Raw genomic sequence first — 22,836 nt, 5'->3', positions numbered from 1 at the left:
AAAATCTTCTTTTTTTTCAAAAAACATAAATTAATAAAAAATTCTACATTTTTGTTTTAACATATATAAATACATCATGCTGAGGTGTATCTTTGTGCCAAATATGTACAATGTACACCTCGGCATTCGCAACCGAGTACTGTTTTTGTCTCCGGGTAACGTTCGGCTCCGGGCTGTACTGACACCAACGTACTATGCGGTGTTGGTGTCCAATCTTTTCTTTTGCGATAAAATACACGCGTCTTTCTTCGGATACAATCCTTTGGAAAACCATAAAAAGACAATCCCGATCGTTTAAAACTGTTTATTTTTACACCCAAAGGCCGCGCAGTACGGCACTGTTGGACTGAAAAGATCGTAAGCCCCTTACTCCATATATAAACAGTTAACAACAATGGAAGAGTACAGCGGCTCTGACGTCACTTCCCTTTTTTTCCGAACGCTCACGAAGAAATATGCATAAATCGTACTTTGATACTGATTAGCGTAATTTCTTCATTTTAAGTTAACTACACGTATTTTATTGTTATAAAGTTATTTGTATATTATTTTTATATCATTTTTCTTTTAAAATGAGCTATAATATGGTCTCGTGTCATGTTTCCTTTAATGTCGCAATTTACTATCTCGCAATCATTACGGAAGTAACCGAATGTTCACGAGTCATCGACGCATGCTCACACGTCATACTCTATAAATACAGTTTGTTGTGTTTTGGTTCGGCATGTTTAGCAAAATCACTAATCATATATTCATCCGCAGAATAATAATATAACGTTATTTTGTATTTTGTTTAACAAAACGCATAATATATTACACAAATGTATGTCTTTGCAGTAACACAATTGCTGTAACAAATTTAACAATGACGAATTAAAATAATTGTACTTTTATTCTGGAACTATACTTCATCTCGCATGAATAAACGAAGGTTACGAAGAAAGTATCTGTAATGGCGACTTGGTATTTCCAGATTTTAGGTTGATTCGTCATTCAATATTTCGCCTTTGCATCAGAAAACCAGTCTGTCATAAGGTTATAACAAGTCAGACATCCTAACGAAACAATGTCGGAATCAGTTGTTGTGGTGATCAAACTGGTCGGGCAGCCAAATAATGCCCAACCAGAGCCGTTCTATATCGCTAGAAATATTTCCTGGGCAGACTTGAAGGCAATGGTAGGTGTATGTTTACAAACTGGCTATCAGCTGTTTGTAGAGTCGTTTCTATATATTGTTAATTTAGACATTCCAGCGTTTTTATTTCATGGATCACACATATGTGTCGTCTGTCATTCATTTTAGTTTAGATTTTATATACGCTTTATTCAATTTTTAATTATTATTATTATTATTATTATTTTATTTTTTTAATCAGTTGCGAAGTGTTGGCCAATACACTCCCCAATCTTGAATGTAGTCTTTTCAGTGTTTGGTCTATGGTCGACAAGCAGAGCTTTATATCTCGCTAAATTTGAGTCCAACAGTTGTGTTGTTGTTCGCACAGCAAGGTCATTTTACCACAGTAATGTTATTAATAGCTGAGCACTGAAGATTTGTGGATGTTTTTGTTTTTTTAATCAACAAAAGCTTAATACTTCAGTGGTTTTGAGGTGAAGTGTTTTGAGGTCATGGTGTTTGTATTTAACTTTGTTTTGTTTAACAACACGGATGTGAGTGGGTGGTTGGTAACTTGGTAGGACTTTCCTTTGGCACTGTCATGTATAAAAAAAAACATAAATACTTAAATTATAAATAGAGTTACGGTTAGGGTTAGTGACAGTGCCAAAGGAAAGTCCTTCTGGGTGGTTTTTCTTCTTTAAAAAAAATAAATAATCTTTCCCTGCTAAATACATGTATAGCCCGAGTACTCAGACGGTGAGAGACCTAGACAGACATTTGGGCGGTTGCTAGCCCACTTAGTCAGACCAACCGTAGTAATGCTTTTTCGCAATCACTGCCTACCAAAAGGTAGTCATAGATTCCTGATCTAATACAACAACAATCCTACGTTTGACGTCAAATACCTTGACATTGATAATTTTTGAGTTCCCTGATTAAAGAAAAAATCTGCATATTAATCACTAATACATACACTACTGGAAGAAACACGATAACACCCATTTTCAGCTAAGTTACACAGGGGTTCTAGAAATATTTTTTAATTCACTTGCCATGGGCAGTGCTTTACAAAGCAAGTTAAAATTTACTCTTCCCTGGCCAGTAAAGTAAAATATTTTAGTCGCCAGCCACTTATATTTAGTAACCAGCTAATATATACTTGTAATTAAATCGATTCATCTGCCATTTTACGGCACATTACTAATGCTGTAATTGTTATTAGGACCGCATTTGAATGAACTCGTGAGGGGTAATTCCTAGTTGTTAAATAGTAATTACAAATTACTGTTTGTGTCCGGTTTCACTAAAACAGTGAACGACTTATTAACTATCATTATCAAATTCCGTACCCAATAATTGTATTAAACCAATTTAAGCGAATTACTATTTTAATGTCACTGCTAAAATATGCATTTAAATTGCAGTACTCATTAAAATAAAAGTTAAATAAAAGCATTGTGATAATATCTACCAGGCTTCAACGTGTTACTAGTAGTTACCAATCGGCTACCTTACTTTTAGTTTAAATAATATTTATTTTCGTCACATACTGCCTTGTAAATCCATAAATACTGTTTTGTAAATAGTTGTGTCTTTGAAGTCGTCTAAAGTCGAGTCATGAAATTAGTGAACATGACTTCCGACGTGATTAAAATGACATTCACGACTGGGGACGTCGTCATCGTGGAGGGACCCGTTATTACGATAAGCACGAGACGATTGGAGCACAGCATAACACATATATACAAGTCGACATTTAACATAATTAACGTTTGAGTTTCAAACAGACAAGTTAAGACATACAGTGGCGCAGCAATGTCATTTTAATACATAAATAAAACCGGGGTCTAAATGGGACAGGACCGACTTGGTCCAGAACTGAACTGGTGCCAAATTATTTCCAAGTGCTTGATATTCAAATTAAGGGAGATAACATCATAACGAAGTATTACAAATGTACCTCCCACTTAACGTCACCGTGTTTACTCTTGAATAGGCCTACTGGAAAATCGTTATTCATAGTCTGATTAACATGTCTCAAACTTTTATTTTTCAAACAAATTACCGATAGAAAACACGTTTTATGAAAAATAAATTGCTACTGGTCCACAGTGTTTTCCGATGTCCAGTTTTGTTTACAAATTAAAGTAAAATTCTTGGACAGTTGCCAACTGGCGAATGTGATTTTATTTTTTAGATGCCAGGGAATGTTTTTAGTCGCCATGGCGAGTATTTTACTTGCTTTGTAGAGCACTGATGGGGCTGGGCAATTCCACTGTGACTGACGTTACATTCAGAGAGGTTGAAGGTCATATCCAGTGTGTGGCTATCAAACCTGTACCTCCTAGTTCTTTATATTTTGCATCAAGCATACTGGTGTCCAAGTCTACTTGGTGACATTAAAAAAAAATTCATATTCTTTTGTATCGCTGAATGGGGATGAAAAATATTTGCGTGATTGACGTTACACGAAAAAAAACAGATAAAAAATTACGTCAACTTTATTTTAAATTTGTCTTCAAACCGTGAAATGTTAACAAATGTTTCTGTCCTAGGTAACATGGCAACATGAAACTACATTTCTAGAAACCATTACTAAATTGGAAAACCACAACATTAAAAAAATTATTACATAATTGTATGTGACTGACGTTACGCGACTGACGTTACAGTTTGTCCAGAACACTTCAATGTTTTATAATTGGATTTGTACTAATATAATGAGGTGAAATGCCCACCATTTCAATTACATACATCTTTTACAACAAGTTAGAGGTAATAAGTAGGTTTGTCTTGTTTGTGGTAGCTGCAAGCTAGTTTCATTACGGATGCACAACTAATGGTGGTGTGAAAATTTCAAAACGGAGCTTCACTTAAAACATGGTACACATTAGTTTTCATCCTGGGGAACAAGACAATTTAACACTGAAAGTTAAACATGACAAAAAAGTTGAAAACACAAGTGCATTAATTAGGATAATTACAGAATAGTCACTTGACAGTGTGTGACTGATGTTACCGTGACTGACATTACAGTTGAATATTAATTCAGTAACTGGAAAAGTGTTCCCAATTTCGATATATGTAAGTATTTCACAGTTCATTCATAACAGAAGCATGCCATTAGACATATTAGAAATCTTGCATTAGTTCCAATGTTAAGTTAAAACTATATTGAAAACATTTTCAAAGTTACATTGCTCACTAGCGAATGATATGTACCACTGCCATCCGCCAATTAATCAAAATCAAGAAAAGTGGCAGCCCTGTGATTTCTGATTTGATCATCACTGGAGGTCGTAGCTTCTTCTTCATTTGATACTTGTGATAGAAAATTTGATCCTCCTTGGATGGCCATTGCCATGAGGCACCAACTTTTTTCATAACAGAGACCTCAAAGTTATTGTTCTGAATATTCTTGACTACTCCAGGGAAGAGTTCACCATCGTATTCGACAGCCCACCAATCATCTATTGCAATTGGTGCCTCCATTGCTTCAGCATGTTGAGCAGGTATTTCGATCACATCTGTCTTGTCGGAAGAATTGGCAACATCATTAGTCAAGAGTGAATGTCTCAACCTTGCCCTGTTTAACACGGAGGTGGTGGAACCGAGCTATACCTTTGATGGCCGGGGCATCAGCAAACACCTCATTCAACTTCAGGGAATTATTACGCCATTCAATGTCTGTTGTCGACAGTTCTGTAACTATTATGCTTGGCATATTCTTTGCTGTCTCGACGAAGGAAGGAGCATTAGTTTCTTTGCTTCAATTGCTGATATCAGAAAGTACTGTGCATTGTGGGAGAAAAATCATGAATATTCATGTGTAAGGAAAGTTTTACCTTAATTAGAATACAATAGGCCTCCTATGGGGAGGGGGGGGGGGGGGTCAATCTATTGCCCAATATAGTTTAGCCTAACTGGAGAAGAAGAAACAGTGTGAATGGCGACTTTTGGTGGCTATTTTTGCTGAAATTTTTTACTATTTCAGTTTGTTTACTCGTTGTTTGAACCAATAGTGTATGCTTTTTATTAAGTTTAAGTTAAAATGTGAGGAAATCTAGGGAAAGGGTTAAAGATATGTAGAAAGAATTCAGTAAGACCTAGTTATAGCTCACTGGTTGAAAAGTGACTGACGTTACAGCTCCTGTTTTTCTGTGACTGACGTTACCAATTTTATTCCACTCTCACGCTACATTCATATAATATCAAGGACTGATGGGATGTTTTTAAGGTTTGCCTTGGTAAGTAGCAAGAAAATTATGAATGACATGTTGGAATACCCGCAGATTTTTTTTCTACACAAACATTTTTACTTTTTTGTTATTGACATTACAGTGGCAAAACATTTTTCTATAAGTTATATTTCAGTCTCTATGCTTTTTATTGATTGTTTCTAACTATTTGGTGTTTGAGAGTCAGGGTAGTGACATTACAAATCTAATGAAATATGCAGAATATTGCTTTACATTCAGGGAATATAGATAGGGCTAATTTACCCATACATGTATTTTTGTCAACTTTTAAACTCTCCAATATGGAATTGCCCGGCCAGTGGATTTGAAAATTCACTGGCCATGGTGAAAAATTCACTTGCCCAATATTAACTGTTTATAAAACAAAAAAATGTATTAAAATAACTTTTTAATGTACATTTTTGATGCTAAGATTATGGTAAATCAATTTGTCAGTTTACACAACATGCTCATTGGGCATATTTTATGGTATATGTTTAGAAAAACATGCAAATGATTTTCATCAGTTTAGAATAAAGTTACCTATTCGCCAGCAGTATTCCAAGCTCGCTGACCTATATCGTGACGTAGCGTCACATGATTGCCCACTCTGTGATTGCACCTTCCAGGGAATTTTATCAAGAAATTGTTATTTTTAATTATACAGAAAATAATAATAATATTGAAAAGTTGTGTATCATATTATAAAATATTCTTAAAATACATAAATTTACATTCTCATTCTGAATCCTTTTACATGTAATTTGGTAGACGTATCCAGTGAAAGATTTTGAAGAAATAAATTATATCACGTGACCGACACCATTGTGTGCATGTGACGTAGGATAGGGTATGATTTTTGTTTCATTGTTTGTTTTTGTATTAAAGTGACGGTGATATAAAACATGGTTTTTCAATAACTATCTGTGGTCTCGTTAGCAATTTACAGACAATAAAATAAAATGTTTGATGTACGAAATGGAATGTAGCGGCAGTATGGTCGTGATCGTCCACATTATGCCGATGTCTGCAATTACCCGAATAACCTCTTGAACTTAGAACTATTTTCATCGGGGTGAAGATCATAGACATTAACAAAAAACACCAACAAGAAGGTATCAATTTTCTGCAGATGTGGAATCAGTATCTCAAATAAAATTTGAAGGGAGGAAACATCCAACAAAAACAATATTGACTTAGCGGTTCCCAATCTATTGCTACGCTGCTATATTGCTCCAGAGTAGCATTAGACTGGATTCGAGTTGGGGAAGATATTGTTAAGGCATAGCATTAGACTGGGTACGAGCTCGAAAATACTGTTAATAAAAACGCAGGATTTAAAAAACAACAACAACCTTATATGGTATCCCTGTGGGATACTGGGTTATTGAAGAATTGTATCCAAAATTAAATTCTGGTATCCCCGGCATATCAGGATACCGTTAATCTCGAACACTGAGGTATGCATGTGCTATATATATATTTATCCTATAACTTACCCATGATATCCATGTGATAATTTACTTTATTAACCTGGTTAATAATGGTATGCAAATTTGCAAGGTCTCTAGGTAATGTGTTGCTGTGTATGGGTCATTTGCTTACAAGCCAACAAGACCCGTGTACCTGAGCGTAACATTTTCAAAGATTTGTTTAAAATGTGTGACGTCAAACTAATCTCTGTTAATCGTAATGACGTCATATTATCGATGGCGGAGACTTTAGTACTGTGATTTACTAAAAACATTTATTAAAATGTTATTTTAGAAGTGTTATGGAATAAATAGAATTCGCTACTTGTGTTTTTTAATATGTAAAATATCAACCTCGTCTAGTTAATCGGTATTTGTCTCAGCAGAGCCTCGACAAATACCAATTAACATAGACCCGGTTGACGAATCCTCTCTCTCTCTCTCTCTCTCTCTCTCTCTCTCTCTCTCTCTCTCTCTCTCTCTCTCTCTCTCTCTCTCTCTCTCTCTCTCTCTCTCTCTCTCTCTCTCTCTCTCTCTCTCTATATATATATATATATATATATATATATACATGTATGTACATTTATTCTGAATAGTCATGAATACATGCCAGGGAACATTTTGTTCTGTATTGTATCATGATTCACTATATACTACATCAGGCCTCACCCTGCCCATTGCCAAAGTAGCCAATTGCTAATTTTTATACAACATCAGGGCTTCTATAATGTTTTATAAAATCCACTAGCCATGGGATCAGTGATTTAAAAAATGTACTAGCCATGATTAAAAATTCACTAGCCCTACTTTACTTTAAGTTCATACAATTTTACTAAATAATAGTAATAATCAAATATGTCACCTAAAGAGGAAGATACGACTTAAAAACACTAGGATTGGGGGGTTGGGGTGGGGGCAGGACATTCATATTTACAAAATAGACTTAACTGCAACATTTGAAACACAAATGTCACTAGCCGTCGGGCTTGACAATGGTAGTTATTTACTAGCCCAACATTGAATATCACTAGCCATGGGAGTGGGGCTACCATAATCTAGAATCCCTGCAACATGTAAGTGGCTACATCATTTAGTATTTGGCTCAGATAGTTTTGTATAAATTGGCCCTTTCTAAATCATGTGACAGAAAATATTCTACATGCATGTATTTCAGAATCGGCTACATCGAAATTCTTTCCAGTGTGAGCCCAAGTGCTGCTACATGTATGTAGGGGTGGGACGTAACCCACTGGGCAATTTCCCATTCTAGCCAGTGCACCACAAGTGGTATATCAAAGGCTGTGATGTGTTATCCTGTCTAGGATGGTGCATATAAAAGATCCCTTGCTACTAATGGTACAAATGTTGTGTGTTTTCTCTCTAAAACCAGACCTTGTAGAATTTTTATAAAATCCACTCGCCATGGGATCAGTGATTTAAAACATTTACTAGCTCTACTTTACGGTAAGTTACATGTAGTACAATTTTACTCAATAATAGTAATAATCAGATATGCATGAAGATGAAGATGGAGCTTAAAAACTAACATTGGAGGCTTGAGGTGGGGACAGAATATTCATATTTACAAAATAGACTAAACTGCAACATTTGACAAAAACAAAATTCACTAGCCATCGGATTTCATGTTAACGATCATTACCGGTCTCGTGTTGGTAGCGTGTCAGCAAAACCACGGAACCGAAATTTCGTTTCCCATGATTATTATGTCGATTAAAAAAAGTAAAATATTTATCTATATGTATATATATATATATATATATATATATATTATACAAATAATAATGTTTCTCATATAAAACTACTGGAGATAATTTTCAACACAATCACGACACCCGATTCGGATTTTAGTGTTCTCCATATTTCTCAGTATTCGAGTAAACCCGAGTTCAACACCGCGCTCAAATCAAACCCGACCAAAAATAGTAATATTGACATCATGGCATCTGCTCCAAAGAAGAAAAAGTCTGAATCCATTTCTTCAAAAACTTTTTTAAATTGGCCATTTAGTGGCGATTTTGAAGTCGAAGTCGATGCAGTCTGTTAGATGTAGAGTTTGCAGTGACCATTACAAGTGAGATGCTTATGAAATATCCCAAATAATTTTTTTAAGGGGCCATTCATTTAGTATGATACAAAAAAAGTTGTGATTTTCGACATCCTTCTTCCTATTGTACACATGTAAACACATCTACTCCTACACACGAATCCATTCCCGTTTCGATGACGTAGATAATAATAGGTATGAGCCTACATTGTACCCGCGTATGCATATATATAAATAATTGATCCATATGTAAATTGCACATTTGAACCAAAATCACTGGCGCTAATTATAATATATTTGTAGTGTCGCTGTTAAATTTAGGGACCTAAAATAGGATTTTAATTCAAATATTATTTGATGAAAATAATTAACCTTTTATTACTGTCACTGAAGTCAACAAATTTATTGCCGATGTCACGCACGCACTTGAGTACTGAAGGTGACAATCGAATAAGCTCCACTATTTCCTGTCTTTTCATTAAGGGCGGAAATGACGTAAACTGTTATATTTATGTAGCTGTCAGTCAGAACAGCATGCATATGTAATGTGGAGGGGAGGGGAGGGGAAGGGGCGCGACTCGAAAATATTGAGTTTGAAAACGTGTCTCTTTCCACGGGTTTGTGCGTTGGATAATCGGTAGCTTGGGCGGACTCATCTTTTTCAGCCCAGAATTGGCTGTAATGCAAACAGATCGATGTATCTTGCGTTCAGCACTCGGTGTATCTCAGTGATGGTGCAAACATATTACCCAACCTGCATAGCATTTTGACAATCCATTGCATTATGGTATAAGAAATGGGTTCCCATAACCTGTTTCATGGAACCTAAAAACAGCTTCCGATGGGTTCCCATGATCTCAGGGCATGGAACCTAAAAACAGCTTCCGATGGGTTCCCATGATCTCAGGGCACCGAACCCAAAAAGTGTTTCCCATGAAATTTCAAATCCTATGGCTTGCATTTGGCACGTAAATAGTAGTTATTTACTAGCCCAGCATTGAATATCACTAGCCATGGGAGTGGGCCTACCATAATCTAGAAGCCCTGGAAACTATTTTGAAAACATTACCAAATGTTTGACATCAAATGGCCGATGATTAATACATCAATGTGCTCCAGTGGTGTCGTTAAACAAAACAGCCTGTAACTTTTTAACCCTAGGTGCTATATGTAGCTTCAGAGATCATCGCTACACAATTCTAAATGTTAAATAGTAGTTGCTAATCAATTTTCAATCATTTAACAACTGTTGCTAATAAAACTTTTGAAAACAATGTATTCCCTGCATAGACATGTACATGTATGTATATATATATATATATATATATATATATATATATATATATATATATATATATATATATGTATATATATGTATATGTATATGTACATACATGGCCAGGACCAACTTGGTGGTTCATACAAGGAAATATTACCAGTCCCTCAAGCTGCCTGACTGATACCAAGTGTGTCATTTTGTTGCCCCACACAGTCAGAGTGCTGCAACCACATGTAATATTCTGCGGTGTTTCAGACAAGACACGCTGTCACCATAGTAACCACAACAGGAGTTGAAATAGAAGTTGAGAGACGGGGAAAGAGTTCTAGAGAGAAATCTGGTTGGGGCAAAAGAACAAAGTCCTGCTAGGGCAATTTAAAGAAAGAGATAGAGAGACTGGTTGGGACAAAAACAAAGTCCGGCCATAGCATTTGAGGAGGAGAGAGAGACATGCTGGGCCAAAAAAAACCCAGTTGGTCCTGCTAGGGAAATTGAGAGATAAAGGGGGGAGGGGGGCAGAAGAACACCAAAGTCCTGCTAGTCCAGCTTCGGGCAATGGCTCCACCACTCGGCTATTCAAACATCTCCATCCCAAACTGCTACGCTCCATTTGTAGACGGCAGGTGGAAATTTGCGGGGTTCATGTTTATACAGTTAAAATCCTCTGCATTCAGTAAATATAGGGTGTGAGACATATCCCAGTGGTAAAGTGATCGCTTCATGCACGGTCGCTTTGAGATCGATCCCCATCGGTTGGCCCATTGGGCTATTCCATATGTTCTAGCCAGTGCACCACAAGTTGTATATCAAAGACCATGGTATGTGCTATCTTGTCTGTGGGATGGTGCATATAAAATATCCCTTGCTACTAATGGAAAAATGTAGTGTGTTTCTTCTCTAAGACTATATATGTAAAAATTACCAGTAGCCGATGATTAATAAATCAGTGTGCTCTTGTGGTGTCATTAAACAAAACAAACTTTAACTTTCAGTAAATATAGAGCTCTGCCCTTTTGTTAAACAACAAGGGGCAGGACTTAGCCCAGTGGTAAAGCGCTCGCTCGGTGGGCCCATTGGGCTATTTCTCGTTCCAGCCAGTGCTCCACGACTGGTGTAACAAAGGCCGTGGTATGTACTAACCTGTCTGTGGGATGGTGCATATAAAAGATCCCTTGCTGCTAATCAAAAAGAGTAGCCCATGAAGTGGTGACAGCGGGTTTACTCTCTCAATATCAGTGTGGTCCTTAATCATATGTCTGACGCCATATAACCGTAAATAAAATGTGTTGAGTGTGTCGTTAATTAATTAATTTCCTTCCTTCTTTTCTTAAACAGCCTCCTCATTTTCAAAGATACTTGTATGTATGTAATGAACCCTGCCCATGCTACTGCTTGCCATCATTGATTTATACCTTCTGATGATGGTAATTACAGAAGTCTCATTATTGGTGTTGTATACTCTGTGCATGTAGCTGCCAGTTACAGTACGTCAGTCTGCTAATACAGACAGATTTATAGATCTCAAATGTTTACAAGGACACAGTGCACTGAACTCTTACATGTGTGTGCGTCATCTTCGTTAAAAGCTTGTTATTACTACTTTTGCTTAAATACAGTGTACAGTCAGGTATTTTTGCCTCTGGGCTACATACCTGTACAGACATACATACATACATACAGATATATATATATATATATATATATGAAGAGTTCAGGCGCAAAACACGATATAAACCATTTTCTTTCTAGTTTTTAGTTAAAGCCATTATTGTATGTCAGTAAGGGCTAATCGTAGGCCCGCTGATTTGTTGCAAAACGTGATTGATCCTTATGAAATTGTATTGGGTAAATCCCGTTTAAAAAAAAAATCAAAACGCGATATACGCCAATTAAAAAACCCATTTTTACTGAAAATGAAAAATGGATATATCGCGTTTTGCGCCTGAACTCTTCATATATATATATATATATATATATATATATATATATATATATACATGTGTATATATACGTATGTAACTAAAAGCAAGTTTTATTGTCATATAACTTGTGTTGGACAATCTTTCACATACATTGTAGAAGGTGATGATAGCACTTGTGCATATTCGCACTCAAGGAAGAGACCTACAAATTTATGTAGCCAGTGGTAAAATGCTTGCCTGATGCGTGGTTTGTCTAGGATCAAACCTTGTCAGTGTGTCAGTCCATAGTGCTATTTCTTGTTCCAGCCAGTGCTCCACGACTGGTGTACATAACAAAGGCCGTGGTTACGTGGTATGTACTATATCCTGAGTGTGGGATGGTGTATATAAAGGATCCTAATTTATAGCTAATCGTAAAGTGTAGTCAATCATATGGTGCCAGCAGGTTTCCTCTCTCATCAGTGTTGTCTCTAAGCATGTATGTATGATGCCAAATAACCATAATTAAAATGTGTTGAGTGTGTTCTTAAATAGCTAGAGCATTCATTCTTTCTTCTTGGCACACCATAGCCTAGCCTAGTCGTAAAGCATTCACTTTATGCGCAGTTGGTTTAGGATTGATCCCCGTCTGTTAACCCGTTGGGCTATTTCTCGTTCCAGCCAGTGCTCGACAACAAAGGCTGTGGTATGTTAGTATCCTGTCTGTGAGATGGTGCATATAAAAGCTCCCTTCCTGCTAATCGAAAAGAATAGCCCATAAAGTGGCGACAGCGGTTTTCCTCTCTCAATATTTGTGTGGTCCTTAACCATAGGTCTGACACCATATAACCGTAAATAAAATGTGTTGAGTGCGTTGTTAAATAAAACATTTCCTTCTTCCTTCCATAATTTCATCTCCGGAGCAAATTTAATCGTTCACTTAAGAATATTCTACTGCTGTTCGTCGTACATGTACATATTGATCACTAGTTTTAAAAGGGACTGTTTTAGCCCCATTAATTCAGCCCCAGTACTTGTACTTATACCTTCTTACTTTATTATCATATTCATTGACTAGGGGCGGGACCTATATATCTCAGTGGTAAAGCGTCCGCCTGATGTGCGGTCAGTCTGGGATCGATCCCCTCCAGTGGGCCCATTGGTCTATTTTTCGCTCCAGCCAGTGCACCAGAAAGAAATGTTTTATTTAACAACGCACTCAACACATTTTATTTACTGTTATATGGCGTCAGACATATGGTTAAGGACCACACAGATTTTGAGAGGAAACCCGCTGTCGCCACTACATGGGCTACTCTTTCCGATTAACAGCAAGGGATCTTTTATTTGCGCTTCCCACAGGCAGGATAGCACAAACCATGGCCTTTGTTGCACCAGTTATAGATCACTGGTGAGTGCAAGTGGTTTACACCTACCCAGTCGGTATCTGGATTAAAAATCCCATGCCTCGACTGGGATCCGAACCCAGTACCTACCAGCCTGTAGACCGATGGCCTAACCACAACACCACCGAGGCTGGTAACCCAGTGCACCATGACTGGTATATCAAAGGTTGTGGTATGCGCTATCCTGTCTATGAAATGGTGCATATAAAATATCCCTTGCTACTAATGAAACAAAGTAGAGGGTTTCCTTTCTAACACTATATGTCAAAATTACCAAATGTTTGACACCCAATAGCCAGTGATTAGTAAATCAATGTGCTCTAGTGGTGTCGTCATACAAAACAAACTTTTATATTAATTGCCTGGAGTTTATGAGGAGAGCTATATACTTGTACATGTCCCTGTATTACCTGTCTGACAGTTTCTGATACATGAAGGACTGCATGATTAGGCAATATTTATTTTAGTCACAATGGTTGGATAGGTAGCAGTAGGTGAGTTTTGGCCCTGTGTCAAGTTTTTATCACACCATATAGCCCCAGTACATATAGGTACATACAAATGTACACTAGTGTTTTCAGGATTTTACATTGTTGGGTGGGGGACAGTTTCTGATACATGATGATTATAAGGAATGATTAGACGATGTTTATTTTGGTCACATGATTGGATAGTTAGCATCAGGTGATTTTTGGCCCTGTGTCAAGATTTTATCACAGTCTGTTAATAAAGCTGTATTATTGTCACATTCTAAAGTTCAAAATATGTACATGAACAGGAGCAATGTACACCATGTTATGCACATTTGTCTGCTTACAACAGGGGTGGGTCCAGATACATGTATAAGTGGGTGAGTGGGGGTGGGTGAGACATTGAGATCCATGTACGTTAGAAATGTACTGTATCAGTGTTTCTGCCAGAAATAAATTTTTGGGTATGGGTCAACAGGGTACGGGGGCCTCCCCCAGAAGGAAGGAAATGCTTTATGTAATGACGCACTCAACACATTTTATTTACAGTTATATGGCGTCGGCCTCCCCCAGAAAGAAAATGGATTAAGTTTAGGGTTAGGGTTAAGAAAACCATACAGTAATGATAAAGAGTAATTAATTTTGTCCAAAGGTTAACTTTAAAAAAAAAATATCGGTCAAAAAATGTAGGTATGGTGCCATATCCGTTTTACCCTCAGGCAGAAACCCTGCTTACATACCAGTACATGTGTTCTTTCTTAAATTCATTCCCCCCAAAAAATGCCATTATTGTACAACTAATTTTTCATAATGGCCTCAGTTGTGTAGTGGTTATGCCCTCAGACTTCTGGCTGGTAGGTACTGGGTTTGTATCCCACTTGAGGCAGTGGGTGATTTTTCATGCCAGTACCGGCTCCAACCCAGAGTGAGTGCACCGCTAGGCTCAGTGGGTAGGTGTAAGGCCACATACACCGAGTTTCACCCACTTCACGGGTGCGATTATGGGTGTGTCTCCCGAGTGTATGACCCCATATGGAGGATGATTACCCTGCATGCACTGCAGGTTCCGTGTACCCCGGGCTCGGGTAATACCGAGATACATGTAGCTCAACTAACAGCCAAGCGTGGAGCACGGCTCTGTTAAGTAGTTCCATACCGAAATGGAAATACTGCGGCTTCACCATTCACAGAGCATCATCGTGTTTCAACACAGTTTGTGATTTTGAAACAAAAAAGTCTTTGTCTCTGTGTTAAATGTTTGTGTCGTTTAAAAAAACAAAAAGTTTCTGAAAATAACACCTCGACAAAATCTGTTTTTGAATTATACATATACACAAGCACCCAGGATAAACTCTGGGTTTACCCTATATATTGATAATTATATTATAAACTTTAACCTTATATTATGTAAATTTGAACTCTTCGTTTTTGTTTTTTTGGTCTTTTTTATGGTACAGTATCTAATTTAATATTGATCATCCTGCCCATTGGGCTATTTGTCGTCTCATCTAGTGCACCACAACTGGTATTTCAAAGGCCATGGTATGTGTTGTCCTGTCTGGGATGGTCCATATATAAAAGATCTCTTGCTACTAATGGAAAAATGTAGCGGATATCCTCTCAAAGACTACGTCAAAATTACAAAATGTTTGATATCCAATAACTGATGATTAATAAATCAATGTGCTCTAGTGGTGTTGTTAAACAAAACAAACTTTCAACTATTTTTTTTACTGGTGTGTCGTTAAACATTCAGTTATGAGCCTTCTGTTAACGATTCATTTGTCTGTTCATTTCATTCATTCATTCTGGATAGTTGCATCCTGTCTTTACGTATTTCAAGCTTGATGTTTTTTGTTTTTTTTCCAGCTTCTGGCCCTGTTTGATGTCACTCCATCACAACTTGATGTCCATTATCAGGATGATGACAATGACAGGGTGAGAGATTTTGTCGATTATGTGTCATAGATCTTCAGTCAAACTGGATGGCAGGAAGTAGCCCAATGGTAAAACGCTTGCCTGATGCATGGTCGATCTAGGATCGGCCCCTGTCGGTGGCCTGTTTGGGCTATTTCCTGTTCTACAGGCCATAAAACTTCATGGGAAATGCTTTTTCGGTTCCGTGCCTTGAGATATGTGTGTGTATGTATATATATATGTGTGTGTGTGTATATATATATATATACAGTCAAACCTGTCCTAGCGGCCACCTGTACTCGGCGGTCACCTGCCTTAAGCGGCCCCTTTTTTTCTTCCCAAACGATTTATATAATGTAAATGCACCTGTAATAAGCAGTCACCTGTCTAACGTGGCCAGCGGCCACCTAAATCGGATCCCAAATCGCTAAAATACCTGTATTAAGCGGCCACAGTAAAGTTTTACTATTATGTAAAAGGGATATTTTAACAACAGCGATAACTCTTGTCCTGGACAGAAGAACCAGCTGAGGCAGGTACTTGTGCCCAGGCGTGCGCTACAACAGCTTGCTCTGAATGTGCCCGTTAAACAATTTCTCATTTCCAACAGCGATACGGTGCAGCAAATAACAGATTTTCACACCTTGAGGAATACTAGTACCCATTCATTCCCGACACCTCTCAATTGTGTATCAATTAAGAAAGTATGACTATGGAGTGCATCTAATTGCCTCTGGGCAGGCTACGCTTAACATTTGTAGATTCACTTATTATGACAATACACCGCATGAAGTAGGAATTAAATAATTAAATGGAAAAAAAAAAAAAAAAACACTTGTTCAGAACAGTTAATTTAATACATTCTATTTGCATTATTTCTGAAGGAGACGACATGTTGATTTATAGTCAACTGTGAGGCACATATCCGTTGATTAGCAGTACAGACGGTAAAACAAGAAACAACAACAAATGTTTTAAAGACTATAAATGTGGCATCCTATACTCGGCGGCCACCTGTCTTAAGCGGTCACTTTTATCTACTCCCTTGTGTGAACCGCTTAAGACAGGTTTGACTGTATGTATGTGTGTGTGTATATATATATATATATATATATATATATATATATATATACATATATAGATACATATATAGATATAGATTATATATGTATATGTATGTGTATATATATGTGTGTGTATATATATATATATATATATATATATATATATATATATATATATATATATATATATATATATATATATATATATATATATATATATATATATATATATACACATACACATACACATACACATATATACATATATATATACACACACACACACACACATATATATATATATATATATATATATATATATTTGGGAGGGAGGTGGCCAAACACACACACACTTATATCTGTATGTGTGTTTGTGCCCCCCACTTTTTGTCACCTTCCTATGCCACTGGAAGACCATCATTAGTGACATTTGTACATACATGTAATAATCGAACTTAACGATGGCAATTGCCGTCGTTGAGATGTAAATTGCTGTATGTCGGGAGCATTTGTGCCGTCGGTAAAGCCCCTCAATGATGGTAAAATGTATACACCTGGTGTACACTATCTGCCAGTATATAACATCAGTACATTTTAAATATGTCTACATCTTCTTTTTTCATTTGTGATTGACAAGTTTTAAATTGCTCTTGGTAGGCCATTTTACCCACAGCAATTTTGTTTTTAAATTGCCGCCGGAGACAAATTCTTACGTTCGAGCCCTGAATGTGTATATATATATATATATATATACACGTTATTTACATGTACATTGTACATACATATATTTAAAAAGACTAAAAAAAACATTGTTTGATTTTTGTTTCAGATCACTTTGAGTAGTGACACTGAGCTGCAAGAAGCATTTCGAGTGAGTATACATTGACGTCCCTGTGTTTGCCTAATTTCATGAGATTTCAAGATTCAGGATAGATACAAGTACATATAAAGTGTACATATAGTTGATTGTGTTTAATTATGAATGTTTTGCTGACACACAATTTTAAGTTGTCTTTGATTTGGAAGAAAAAATCCATATTGATCTACATTTTTAAGAAATACAAAAAATGCATTTTGTGGTATTACAAACACCAGGATTACCAAAAAACACTTACGGTGAATGGAAATGTATATTCTAAATAATAAAATGTAAGTAGGGTGTGTCCCTTTAATAACTATTTAATATCTTTTTTCCTTTATGTACACATAAAAAAAACCCACCTACCCCATAATATTTACATCAATTATAGTTTTAGCCTGAGGAAATGCACAGTAAGTTAATCTACATGTACACACCTGCAATACATTTGGATACAGTTATAACGGAGAAGAGCTGAAGTTTGTGATGTTTAAACCTGAAAATATCTAAAAATAGACTAGAGCATGTATCGATAACCATTACTTCTCAGACGAATTTAAATTATTAAAGGGAGATACCCTAGTTTCAACCAATGAAAATTAACACTAATTTTAATTACCGGTAATCTACAAACCTGTAACACATGGATAAAGTTACATTTGAGTGAAACATGAGTCTGTGACTTCGAAATGGTAAAATACCCTCTAAAAATATACCATAACTCGACTCCGTAACTGTTATTTCTCAGATGCACGTGCATTTTTAAAAATATAAGAAATACATTTTGTGATATTAAAAACACCAGGATGACCAATATCACTTCGAATGTTCGGAAATTGATCATCTAAAACATAAAATCTAAGTAAAGTATGGTTTCAGTTATCCAAAAATGGCTATAATGGTAAAAAATATGTCTTAGTGTTTAAAAGCTAGAGTATGTCCCTTTAAAAATGGCTTTAATAGTGAAAAATATGTCTTAGTGTTTAAAAACTAGGGTCTGTCCGTTTAACTCTTATTCACCCAGCTTTACAACCAGAAAATGTCATCACTGACCCAAGTTTCCAACGCGAAATGTATAATTTTGAACCTACTTTTTTCAGCCTCAAATTGTCAGAAAAATTCTAACGTAACACTCTTTTGTTGTGTATCATAGTTTAGAAAACATCTTAGTGAGTCCAATTACCAAAATAAAATTTACAGAAGAACAATATTTTTTAAATTATTATGTTTTAAAAAATCCTACAATTACAATCCATAATGTCATTGTTTATGACGCTTTCACAAAGTTTATTTTCACTTTCAATTGACAACGAATAATCCCATCCATCATCTACTTCAAAGTCTGTATTATTAGTTATTTTCAGCGAATACATCTTTTACAAATCTTCAATTTTCATTGAATAATAATGTCCAATATGTTTTAAAAGAAATTTATACAAATAGCGAGAAATCAAACCCATGTGTGCATTACATCATCAATAACAATTACACAAATTTATAGCATTTTTTTTCTTTCTTTTCAATATTGTGATAATTTAAATATAAATACCAATCAACCAAATGCACTCATGCAACGTGTTCAATTGTCATTTTACTGCATGTATGTTCTAGCATTCACAAAATCAAGATAGATAACTCTTGTGAATGTTGACAGCTGTGTTTACAAAGACTGGTCGTGTCTCGACTGCAGTCAAGAATGGGTTTTTTATGTTAGTTTTGCACTTCTCGACTGCAGTCAAGAATGGGAGGGAAAGAGTTAACTAGAGGAACAAGTACAGTTAACATTTTCCCATACAATCGATTACGGCTTTTTATAATCGAGCATCACATTGGTAGAACAAAACTGATCAATTTTCTATTGTAATCAATCACTGAAACATAATTACCCAGAAACTGTTCCTCGTCATACTTTTATTTCTTTTCAAGACTCTGCAACATTTTTAGATATTTTATCCCGTGTCATTTTCATCCCAGATTTATAGGGAATTTATAAGGAGACAAACATGCCCAAAATACATATGCTCAAAATGATCATGAACGCCCAAATTATATATTCATGTATACAAACATCTTGACCTCAAAATATTTCACCTGAAATGCATTTTTGAATATTGATGACTATAGAGTTATCAATATTCAAAAATGCATTTCAGGTGAAATATTTTGAGGTCAAGATGTTTGTATGTACATGAATATATAACTGTAAGACAGTACTGAACTAAACCGTATTATCTCTTTGTGCTTAGTCTAATACTTTTATACTTCCTTTTCAAATTATTGTTTCGACATTAAGCAAATATTTAATAATAATAAACATTAAATTATTATTAAAATATATCTTATAATATATCCTTCTATAAGTATACATGACACACACATGTACTCCAGAATGCATCTAAAAGCAATTGAAATTTGAAAAAATCCCACAAAAAAACGGTGAGCATGCCCCCGAATCTCCCTAGCATTTTCACCCCCTTTAATTGGTGGCTCAGTTTTTTTTCCAACCCTCTGAACAAAATTCCTGGGGAAAAGACAAAAAGTCCCCGTTAAGCCCAACTTAGTGAAATCTAAATTCAGAGCACAATATTTCACGAGAACCGTTGTTCTGTTCGCATGTCAGTTATGCAACTTTAAAATCACGAGACTACCAATCGGTTACATGGTGAACAATTACATTCTAAAATTAAAAGTACCATATATCAGTAATGAAAATGAAAATTAGTTTATGTTTTTGAACCACCAACGTATCACAGAACCATAGTTCAAGTGTTTTAGGATTAGGTAGGCTTAGCTCATCGGTTACGAGAATTATATTCTGAACGGACTTCCAGTTACCTAAGATTTTGAAAGATTATCCCTTGTAAATCCCTGCACTTGATTAAATCTGCTAGCTTACATGTATTTTCTGAGATACATACATGTACATGTACATACTTTTTCCAATTTACAAATTTTGTACGAGGGTCATTGACTTCAATTTTGTTAAATTTTTGTGTTGTTTTTCTAGTTTGCTAGCGTAACATCAGACAGTGTACTGCAGCTGTATGTAAAGGACACAAAACAAACAATGGACAAGGACAGTGCCAATGCTGTTGAAGCCGATGCTGTGCCCGTAACGGCAACTGATGACGCCAAGGCTAACCAGTTGCCTCCCACTGAAACTGATAAAGAGATCAAAGATATTCCACCAGTTGCTGTCAAGGAGGAGCGGTAAGCTCGTTTTCTTTAGAATTATTTAAAAAAAATTTCGAACACTTTGATTTTTATACAAATTTTTAAAAATATACTTACCTTAAAAAAGAGATCAGAGATATTCCGCCAGTCACCATCAAGGAGTAGTGGTAATCTCGTTTCCTTTAGAATTAATTGTTTTAGAGTTTTTTAAACACTTTGATTTCCATACAAAGTTTTAAAATATACTTTCTTTAATAAAGAAATCAAAGATATTCCACCAGTCACCGTCAAGGAGGAGTGGTAAGCTTGGTTCCTTTAGAATTAATTTTAAAGTTTTTAAAACACTTTGATTTCTATACAAATTTTTAAATATACTAATAGTATAATACACTTTGATTTTCCTTACAAAATTTTAAAATATACTTTCCTTAATAAAGAGATCAAAGATATTCCGCCAGTCACCGTCAAGGAGTAGCGATAATCTTGATTCCTTTAAAATTAATTTTAAAGTTTTTAAAACACTTTGATTTCTATACAGAGTTTTAAAATATACTAATAGTATAATATACTTTCCTTAATAAAGAAATAAAAGATATTCCACCAGTCACCGTCAAGGATAAGCTTGATTCCTTTAGAATTAACTTTTAAAGTTTTTTAAACACTTTGATTTCTATACAAAGTTTTAAAATATATACTTTCCTTGATATTTGTATTGTATTATACTTTTACCCCATATCTCTTTACACTGTTTTTAAATAGTTATATGAATAATATTTTCGTATAGTTACGTTTTCTGACACCAAATGGCTGATGGTTTATTTTGTGATTTCTATACAAAGATTAAAAATATACATTCCTTGATATTTGTATTGCATATATATTATACTTTTACCCCACAGCTTTTTACACTGTGGTTTTAAATAATTATATAAATAACATTTTCATACACTAACCTTTGACATAGAGATCTGTATTTTTGTGCTGGGGTATCGTTAAACATGCATTCATTCATTGTTTTTGTTTGGTATATCAAAGGCTGTGGTGTGTGCTGTCATGTCTGTGGGATGGTGCATATTAAAGATCCCTTGCTACTAATTGGAAAATGTAGCAGGTTTCTTCTCGAAGACTATATATCATATGTTAAAATTATCAAATGTCTGATATCCGTTAGCCGATGATTAATAAATCACTCTGCTTTAGTGGTGTCATTATTAAACAAAACAAAGTTTAACTTTTATCAGGGAAGCATTGTGCAGCTCTTTATCTTATTTTAAGATGGGTTTTTGTTGTTTTGTGGTATAAATAGTATAAAAAGTACAATATTTGTCAAAATATGGCAAAGATTATGTGTATGTTGTTAATTACATGTAGTTTATTGTTTGAACTTTTATTGTGAAATTGATATTGCATCCTTCAGTTACAATATGGATATCACTATTATCAGTGCTTAAGCAGAAATGCTGTGCATATTATTATTATAATTTATTAATTGTTGAACTTTTATTCTCATTAGTGTTTGGGATGCGTGTGAACAACACTGCATACATGTATACATGTACATGCATTAATCATAGCGATGTTTTGACAAGTCATGAATTAATCTTTTAGAACCTGTAGCTTAGGGTCTTCTGGTGATTATAGTGTCCGGTCAGTCTCCTTAAAGGGACAGACCCTAGTTTCAACCCATTAAAATTAACACTAAGTTTAGTTACAGTGGATAAAGTTACAACTGAGTGAAACATGAGTCTGTGACTTTGAAATGGTGAAATACCCTCTAAAAATAGACTAAAACTCGACTCTGTAAACTGTTACCTCTCAGATGCACGCACGTTTTTAAAAATATGACATGCATTTTGTGATATTAAAAACAC

At 35.5% G+C, this 22,836-nt stretch overlaps 1 protein-coding gene across 1 annotated transcript in view; it reads left to right on the top strand.

Annotated features, from left to right (window-relative positions):
- Nucleotides 1-960: 960 nt before the first annotated feature.
- The window catches only part of LOC121387682 (next to BRCA1 gene 1 protein-like), a 46,734-nt gene continuing 24,858 nt past the window's right edge, over nt 961-22,836 (top strand). Inside the window, exons 1-4 of the mRNA XM_041518870.1 lie at nt 961-1,177; nt 15,821-15,889; nt 17,762-17,803; nt 20,799-21,001. Of these exons, the coding sequence (XP_041374804.1) occupies nt 1,067-1,177; nt 15,821-15,889; nt 17,762-17,803; nt 20,799-21,001 (425 nt within the window). The 5' untranslated portion in view covers nt 961-1,066. The remainder of the gene's footprint in view (nt 1,178-15,820; nt 15,890-17,761; nt 17,804-20,798; nt 21,002-22,836) is intronic.

The sequence above is a fragment of the Gigantopelta aegis genome, chromosome 13 (assembly GCF_016097555.1).
Source record: "Gigantopelta aegis isolate Gae_Host chromosome 13, Gae_host_genome, whole genome shotgun sequence".
In the NCBI taxonomy this organism is placed as follows: Eukaryota; Metazoa; Mollusca; class Gastropoda; order Neomphalida; family Peltospiridae; genus Gigantopelta; species Gigantopelta aegis.
This window is presented reverse-complemented; position numbering and strand designations above follow the sequence as displayed.